This window comes from Cebus imitator, unplaced genomic scaffold, assembly GCF_001604975.1.
Source record: "Cebus imitator isolate Cc_AM_T3 unplaced genomic scaffold, Cebus_imitator-1.0 Scaffold52, whole genome shotgun sequence".
Lineage (NCBI taxonomy): Eukaryota > Metazoa > Chordata > Mammalia > Primates > Cebidae > Cebus > Cebus imitator.
In genome coordinates this window covers 3,870,082-3,878,907 of record NW_016107367.1, presented here as the reverse complement: position 1 = coordinate 3,878,907, position 8,826 = coordinate 3,870,082, and the positions used below count along the sequence as shown (strand labels likewise).

Here is an 8,826-nt window from a genome sequence, read left to right as displayed (position 1 = left end):
CCCTGCCCTCCCCTCCAGCCGGCCCTGCCCTACCCTGCCCTGCCCTGCCCTGCCCGGTGTCCTGATTCTGTTTGGACTTAGGCATCCCTTCCTCCACATCCTCTCTGGCCCTCAACCAATGGGCTCCCACATGCTGTTACTGAAAATGTGGGTTTGTGCTGCCATCCCCTCCCCTCCCCCAGATAATTTCCCTGGGAGGAGTCGTGTGTGTGGGCATGAGGGAGGGTTTTAATTAGCTGCACGCAATTCGCAATTCCCACCCTTGCCTTCGGTGAGCCTCTATAAACATTTGCATGTCCATAGAACTTTATTAGCAAGCCACAAAGCCAGGCAGGAAAAATGCACAATCTCTCATTAAGGGGCAATGTGACCAATGACGCATCAAATGAGTAACCATTATTGCACTTAAATCCAAATTAAAAATCCTTCTATGAGCCACGTCGCTCCCTTTGCAGAAGGAGACTCCCTAGGATTTCACCAAGGAGCGGAAGCAGGAGCAGAAATCACCTGCGGGGCTCGGTCTGCACGCAGAGAAGAGCTCACAGCTAAGGAAGGCGCTGGCCCTTTTGGGCCGGTGGGAGCGGGGAGGGAAGGGTCCACTGCCGCTCCCCAGAAACACCTGCCTGCCCAGAGTCTCCCTCAGGTGGCTCCTTCAGGACCCAGGGAGAAGGGATCTTAACATACAGAGCTGCCCACTTGGAGCTGGGACAAGATTTCCTGGATCCTAACATGGCAGGGCCCAGCCCTGCAAACACTCAGCGTGGCCCCTTCCACCCCGGCCTGGACCAATCCCCGTCACCCACTTCTAGGGCTTCCAGAGGGCAGCATGAGTGTCCTGGACCAGGGAGGAAGAGACACAGGTCGCAGGAACCCCTTTTCCACTGGGGCCCGGAGTTCAGGCCACCCCCAGCCTGTATCCGGAGCCTTCACTGCAACACTGCCCGACTCGGGGCCCGGTGGGGGCTCACTGGGGAAACTCCAGTTGTCCTGCCGCCCTCTCCGGGCCTCTGCGATGCCCCCAGCCTCCTCCACAGCAGGCGCACCCAGTCCTTCACCTTCCCGACTCCCCAGGAATTCCTGCCTGCAACGCTGCAGGAGACCCATGTGGGGCCACCCCTAGGGTGCACTGTCAGAGGGGTGCTGAACAGAGGAGGGTGGGACATGGAGACAGAGCCCGCCACCCTGCCTGCCCACCTGAGGCTGCTTGTTTGGGAGGGAAGGGTGGGGGCGCTGCAGGCAGGAAGCCCTGTTCAGGGCTCTGCTCTCGGGAGCTGTTCTCACCCGGCTTCCTGCTCCCAAAGAGCCCTCAAATGTGCCTTCTGCTGCATCGGTTATATGTCCAAGAGGCACACACAGAGCAGCTCCTGTGTGCTAGGCGTAGTGCTGTGCCCCCTCAGGGAGGCAGCAGCAAAAGGGGAGTGAGGGCTGGAGGTGGGGGGGGTGGAGGCAGGCACCAAAGAGGGGGTGCCCTAATGTCCCCATGTGGGCAGTTTGCCTGCAAGTGACCGCTCGGACCACCAGGCTCAGAGCCCCAGGCTGACTAGCACAGAATGCCCAAGGAAGGAGTCTCCTTGGAGGGACCGTCTGGCACGGTTCTGAACCAGTCTCTTAGCGCTCAGTACAGGATGGGTGGGCACCTAACAGGGCACTGGGCACCTGAGAGGTTCTCCCTTCCTCAGTGCCCTCCAGGATGCCTGACTGGTGAGCATGGGCCCTTGGCATCGTGTGGCACAGCACAGCTTGGCTCAACTGGGCAGCCAGGTGCAGCCTGGGCCAGAACCACCACGAACAGCAATGCAATCAGATCCCTACCCCCATCCCAAATGTAGGTCACGCCAATGACTGTGTGTGACTTAGGTGACACTGCAGGGCTCAGGAAGAGGAGCCCAGCACAGGCCTCCCTCAGCCCCGACTCTCCTGGGTCAGGTGCCCTCCTGCTTCTGGCCCATGGGGGCCCCAGGGGGTCTGTCACAGAGGCCAGTTTTACTGCAGCTGAAGAGCTGGAAGGTGCCATCTGCAGGGAGGAGCCTAGGTCCACCCTCAGAGCGATGGGAACCTGGGCAGGAAAAAGCCACATGCACCCAGGCCCATGTGGCTCCTGCAGACACTAACAGCGCCTCTGCCCTGAATGTGTGTTGAGATGGTCTCCAGGACCCTGTGATCACCCTGCAGTCCCCAGGCTGGGACAGGGGCCAGGCTGGAGGACAGGGAGCTGGAGAGAGCACAGTTCGCATTTCCCGCCGATCCCACTCCCACAGATGAGCCATCATCCCAGGGGCTACAGAGGCGAGAGGTAAGACCCAGGGGCAAGGCCAGGGCTCAGTGACCACCCCAACCCCAAGACCTGGCAACCTCCCTCCATGAAGAGGAAGCACTGTGGGAGCTCCCAAGGTCGGTCAGTGACATGTAATCCATGGTCCGGGTGCTGAATAATAAACCCAGGGCCTGAGCACCCTGTCAGGCTGCAATGCCAGCCAGGAAGTGCTGGAAGATGGCACACCCTGAGCTGGCTGGGCTGGGGGACCCACCTGGAAGCAGAGGCTCCCATGCGTGACTTGGAAAGACCATTCTCCCACCAGGGACCCCAGCAGTTCCAGGGGCAGCTGGGACCACAGTCTGGCCTGGGCTCCACTGTCCTGCTCCAGACTAAAGCCCATTGAGATCTCAGCTGTCATTCATCCTCAGAGGGAGAGCGCAGGGAAAGTGAAAGGTGCTGTGGGGGCGGGCACAATAGGGCAAAGGACAGGGTGGGCACGATAGGCCAGGGGACAGAACAGGCAGGATAGGGCAGGGGACAGGGCGGGCAGGATAGGGCAGGGGTCAGGACTGTGCAGCGCAGCGGCCTCTGCAGAAGACAGGCCTCAACCTGACCCCATGGGGAACTGCACCAGAGTTGTTCCTATGAGGGCAGGCAGGAGGTTCGTGTCCACATGCCAGTCAGTCATGCCTGCGGGCGGCTGCAGAAAGGGGCGGAACTTGGCGCTGTGGAATGCTGTCGGTTTACCATCTGTGTGGCTGGACAGGTGTAGTTCACGTCCCAGCCCAAGCCCAGGGCTGGCACACAGTTGGTCGCTGGTTCTCAAATGGAGGTGACTCTGCCCCTAGAGGACAGCTCACAGTGTCTACAGACAGTTTTAGTGTCAGCTTGGGCATGGGGTGGAAGAGCCCCTAGGAGGGTCATGCAGCACAGGTATTCTGGGGCAGGCAGTCTCAGGACTGGGAGAAGGGGATAGAGATGAGACCACGTGGGTGGCCTGAGAGCTGGCAGAAGAGTGGCTGGTGCCTGAAGGACCTGGCTTCCCAGGGCTCGGAGCTGGGCACAGGTGGGGGCTGAGTTCACCCAGCAGCTCCCCTGCCCCAGGCCCTGTCCAGCAGGGATCTGGCTTAGCCCAGGGAGCCTGGCATGGTGACTCTTGCTGGCCCTTGGGAATGTGCAACCCATGCAGAACCCTCAGCCCAGCACCCACCCGGCTCAGCAGCCCTGGAGACCTTCTCAAGAACCTGGGCAGCTTCCCGCTGGAAGCCACAGTTGGGTGGGCATGTGGGCCCTGGCCTCATCTCCACCGCTAACTCACGTAGCCTTGGCAAGCCTCTCCGCCCTCCACGCACTGCAGGTGTCTCACTTCAAAGTGGGGATGAGCACCAGCTACCCTCCAGAGGTGGGAGGGCCCCTGGGCACCTGGCAAGGTGAGTGAGAGGGGCCTGCACGATGGGGAGCCCTGGGGAGGTGGTCGCTCATGACTCTCCTGCTATTATTTTGCAAAGCTGGAAGTTTTGCCAGTAATGCCAGCTCAGAGACAGGGCAGATCCCAAGAAGACTCCAACGGTAGGGCCAGCGCAGCCTGGGAAGGAAGTGCTCCCAGGAAAGAACAGGGGTGCTGGGGAGTGGGGGACAGAGCACACAGCAGCACACAGCACTCAAAGCAGCCTCCAGGCCCCCACAAACACCACTGCAAACACCCCTCCCTCCAGGCAGCTCTACCTGAAGCCAGCTTCTCGGGCGGCCATAGGGGCGGGGCAGCTGGAAGGAAGGAGAACAGTGTCAGGCAGCAAATGCCAACCATGCCCATCACTCTGTCCAGTGCCCTCCCTGGACAGCTATCAGCCCAGAGCCAGCAGGACTCCAGCAGAGCCGGAGTGGTTTCCCACACCAAAGGCCAGGGTTGGGACTCGCCGAGGCAACTCCCAGGAGCTCCGTGTCTTCAGAAACTCCAGATTCGCCAAGGACTCACTGGGCAGCAGCCGTGCACCTGGCACTGCATCCTTAGGAGCACCCCAACCCATAGCCCACCCCAATGCTCACAGCAGGGTGGAGCCACCCCATGTACCCTGCTACCCTCCCAGGGAAAAGCAACCCTGCGAGAGGCCCTGGGATGGGATGCCCTGGCCTAGAAGCACCCCAAGATCCCCACAGCTCAGAGAGGCCAGGTGGAGGATGCACGCTCTATCTGGCCCCTGCTGTGGCCTCTGCAAGGTTGCTCACAAGAGCTACATAGTCACACCAACTGGACTGACTCTCTTTTTTTCTTTAATTGTTTTGTTTGTTTGGCTGGGTTTTTTTTTTTTTTTTTTTGGACATGGAATATGTTTCTTGTCGCCCAGGCTGGAGTACAGTGGCAAGATCTGGCTCACCACAAGCTCCACCTCCCAGGTTCAAGCAATTCTCGTGCCTCAGTCTCCCAAGTAGCTGGGATTACAGGCGCCTGCCACCACACCTGGCTAATTTTGTATTTTTAGTAGATATGAGGTTTCTCCATGTAGGTCAGGCTGGACTCAAACTCCCAACCTCAGGTGATCTGCTCAGCTTGGCCTCCCAAAGTGCTGGGATTACAGGTGTGAGCCATTGTGCCCGGCCTTTTTTTTCTTTTAATTTTGAGAGAATTAATTTTTGGGGGCGGGGGACAACACACGCTGGGGTGTGTTGGGGGTGAGGGGAGGGAGAGCATCAGGAAGAATAGCTCATACATGCTGGGCTTAATACCTACGTGATAGGTTGATCGGGGCAGCAAAACCATGGCACGCGTGTACTTGCGGAACAAACCTGCATGTTGTGCACACGTACCACAGAACTTAAAATGAAAGTTGATGGGGGAAAATAAAGAAAATAAAAAAGAACAAAGGGGCTACTGCTTCAGTTTGGGGTCCAGAGACATCTTCCCAGTCTGTGCTCAGATCAGGCGGTGGAGATGAAAGCTGTGCCGTGTGTGGCCGATGTCACTTACCCACGGCTGGCACTGCTGCTCCTAGTCCCATGTAACTTCACACCCTAAAGCCCATTTTTCAAACTTGGGTGTATACACCACTCAGGGCCATGTGGCCTGTGACTGACGAGGTAACACGCAGACCAGGGCCTGGCCGCCCTCCTGTCCGGGTCCCTCTGCAGACCCATTACTTGTCCTAGTGAGGGACAGACCTGTGGGAGGCTTTGAGGGGTACAGTTTTGGTTTTTTGGTATTTTTTGAGATGGAGTCTCACTCTGTCTCCCAGGCTGGTGTGCAGTGGCGCAATCTCAGCTCACTGCAACCCCTGCCTCCTGGGTTAAAGCCATTCTCATGCCTCAGCCTCCCAAGTAGCTGGGATTACAGGTGCCAGCCACCACGCCCAGCTAATTTTTTTAAATTTTTTAATAGAGACAAGGTTTTACCATGTTGGCCAGGCTGGTCTGGAACTCCAGACCTCAGGTGATCCACCCACGAATACAAATTCAGCAGCCCTGCGGTCCTCCCAAAGTGCTAGGATTACAGGCGGGAGCCACTGTGCCCGGCTGAGGGGTGAGGATTTGCAAACCCCAAATCCCACCTTGGCTGAGTAAGCCAGAGCAGCTCCTCAACTTTCCAGGCCTCTGTCTGTTTGCACATAAGCTGGCGTCAGGCGGAGGGGGCTGGAGGCTATGGCTGGCCCACAGGGGACAGGCAAGATCACAGTGGTTAACCCGCCACCCTTACCGTTGGCCACCCCGACTCTGGATACTTTCCACAGTTTGCCTTTTCATCCTCTAAACAATGTATGTGGCAGACACCATTAGTGTCCCCATTTTGCAGAGGGGGAAACTGAGGTGTAGAGAAGTTAAGTGACCTGTCCAGTGCCACTCAGCTGCCAAGTGGCACCAGTGAGACCTGAACCAGGCCCTCTGGCACTAGAGTCTTGCGCGTGGCCTGTCAGCCCTGGTGACTCTCCCCCAGTGTCTGGCTCACGGTAGACACTCCTTACACTGCTGGTGCTAGGCACAGAGGTGGAATTTCCCATCTCCATTCTGCCCATGTTGTGAGACTGACCATCTGTTCATCGGCTGGAAGGCTGGAAAGAGGGGGTTTCCTCCCTGGGTGAGGGAGAGGCTGGACTGACTCTGAGGTTCAACTAAGGAAGCACTTAAAATCCTCCAGAGACCCAGAGACTGCACTGCCCATGACAAAGGTGACAGGGGTAAGGTGGCCAACCCCAGATGCCAAACACACAGAGCAAGGAAGGGCGTGGAGCATGCTACCAAGGCATGGAAACACTGACCGACAGAGATACCCACATGGGCCACCATGAGCCAGCATCTCTGGAGGAACCCAGGCTCAGGACAGCCCGTCCTCCTCGGGACACAGGAAACAGAACTGAATTGTTAGCCATGGGTTCAGACAGTGGCAGATCAATCCCCTTTCCCCCAGCCTCAGTGGGCTCAGAACTCAAAGAACAAAGAGCACTGGTTCCCTCAGGGATGGGCCAGGCCCAAGCGGCAGCAGAGGGCACATGGTCAGCCAGACCTCAAAAGCTCCAAGGCCCTTGGGACCACCTGGGGTGCTTCCCAGGGGCCACATCGCACTGTGCTGGCATCACCATCACCCAGTCTCCCAGGTGAGGACACCGAGGCGTCGGGAGATAGAGGATTTCACCTGAAGCCACATAGCAGGTGAGTGCTGGGGCAGGGGTATTGGAGTTTACAGGAGAAGAGCCTGTCTACAAGCCGAGGAGAGAGGCCTCAGAAGGAGCCAGCCCTGCCGATGCCTTGATCTCAGACTTCCAGCCTCCAGGACTGTGAGGAAAGCAATTTCTGTGGTTTACGGCCCCCAGTCTGTGCAACTCTGTTATGGCAGCCCTAGCAGATGAATACAACATCCACATCAGGAAATCCACCTCCATCCAGACCTCAGTTTCCCCATCTGTGCCTGCTGTGAATTCTGGGTCACTTTTAGCAGCCCTGAGGTACATGGCAGACCAGGGGAGAGGTGGGCACAGGGGTGAAGAGGAGGAGGGTGGGCGGGGGCCTTTCATTCACCAGCCGAGACCCAGCCTTGCACCCCAGCCTTGTGCCCCAAGCCAGTCCTCTGGCCTAGGGAGAGAGAACATTAGGAGCACGCCTTGCTCTTTTGTAAAGCTGGCTTTTTGGCGCACAATGGAGGCTGCATTTATCAGCCCAGCAGGGGAGTTAACAAGAAGCCCCAGCGTCAATTACAGCCGCCCCCAGCCCAGCCTGGCTGGGCACAGAGAATCCACAGGAAAAATAATAACGCGCATGGAGTCTTGAGATGAATCATCACGGAGAAAGCAGCTGTGTTGATGAAATTTTAAAGCCAACATGAGAAAGAAAATATGAACAGCAATATAGTAATTGAGTCTGTGAACATGCTGGCACATTGTTAATTAAAGCTATTTTGGAGTTAAACAGAGGCCATGGGGGGAGAGGTGGGACCATGGGGAGTAGGAATCCGGGGAGGCTCCCTACCCTTCCACCCAAACCCCAAAGCCACGTCACCTTATGATATTCCAGAGAAGAGCATTCCTCTCTCCTGCTTTTCAGCGACAGGAAGAGTCCCTGCTTTGCGCAGAGGTGGGGGTTTCTGTACAACTTGATTTCCCTAACAAGATTTAAATGCCAGAATCACAGACTCTCACAAGCCAGAGTCCATGAGGCTGAGGACAGCATCTCATTCAAGGCTGCAATCTCTCTTCAAGATTCCCAAACATGGTCACCCAGCCATCTCTTGATTCTCTCCAAAGATGACACCCTCACTACGTGCTGAAGCCCTCCCTTGGTTAAGCGGGCCTTCCTCATTCTGAGTAAGAACAGACTTCCCAAGGCACATCCACCCAGTTCCGCCATGCTGAGCACTGGAGACACGGATGTGACACTCAGATCCTGCAGCCCTGTCCTGGAGAAGGCGACAGTCCACGAGGGTGGGTCTGGACACCCTATCAGCAAAGGTGCACAGCCCGGGGACGGAGAGATCAGAGCAAGCACCAGGCCACCTGTGGGTGGTCAGGGAGGGTGGCAGACAGGAGGCCAGGAGGAAGGAGACTAAGTCAACCCCATCTTCCTGGTGCCTCCCTGAGCATGGGGCCACCAGTCTCCTCATGAGCAGTGCCCTGCCACGAGCTCTTTTCACCTCCCCTATCCTCCAGGGGCCTCTCTGTGCATGTGGGTCCTGCGGGCTGGGCAAGGTGTTGGTCAGGCAGGAACAAGGATGAGACTGGCAGCTCCCTGAGGGCAGGCCTCTCCCTGACCAGCCCTGCATCCCCAGAGCCACATACCTAGTAGGTTGTCAGTTATGCACTGAATGAATGAGTGCCCACTTCTCAGATGAGCAAACAGAGGCCTGGGAGAGAAAGTGGCTTAAGGATCCACATAAAGCTGGTGTCATTGAAGCTACCTCAGGAATCCCAATCCAAAGGTGGGCTTGGGACCCACTGCTGCCGAGAGCCGGGGCCCCGCCTTCACCCGGTCTTTCTGTCTCTCTCTCCTGCTTGGCTCAGAGCAGCACTGCCCTCCTCCACGGCCAGCAGGAGCCCTGCCCAAGATCCCGATTCCTCTGGTTCTTTTTCTTTTTCTTTTTTTTTTTTTTT

The 8,826-nt window shown here is 57.4% G+C and overlaps 1 protein-coding gene across 4 annotated transcripts in view; it reads right to left on the bottom strand.

The window, feature by feature from the left end:
- CCDC85C (coiled-coil domain containing 85C) overlaps nucleotides 1-8,826 on the bottom strand; it is an 89,944-nt gene that overhangs the window by 9,601 nt on the left and 71,517 nt on the right. For 2 of the 4 annotated variants that reach the window (XM_037738341.1, XM_017528152.2), the window contains exon 3: nucleotides 3,983-4,021. The exons of the other annotated variants lie outside the window; for them this stretch is intronic. In XM_037738341.1, the coding sequence (XP_037594269.1) occupies nucleotides 3,983-4,021 (39 nt within the window). The remainder of the gene's footprint in view (nucleotides 1-3,982; nucleotides 4,022-8,826) is intronic. 4 annotated transcript variants of the gene reach the window in all.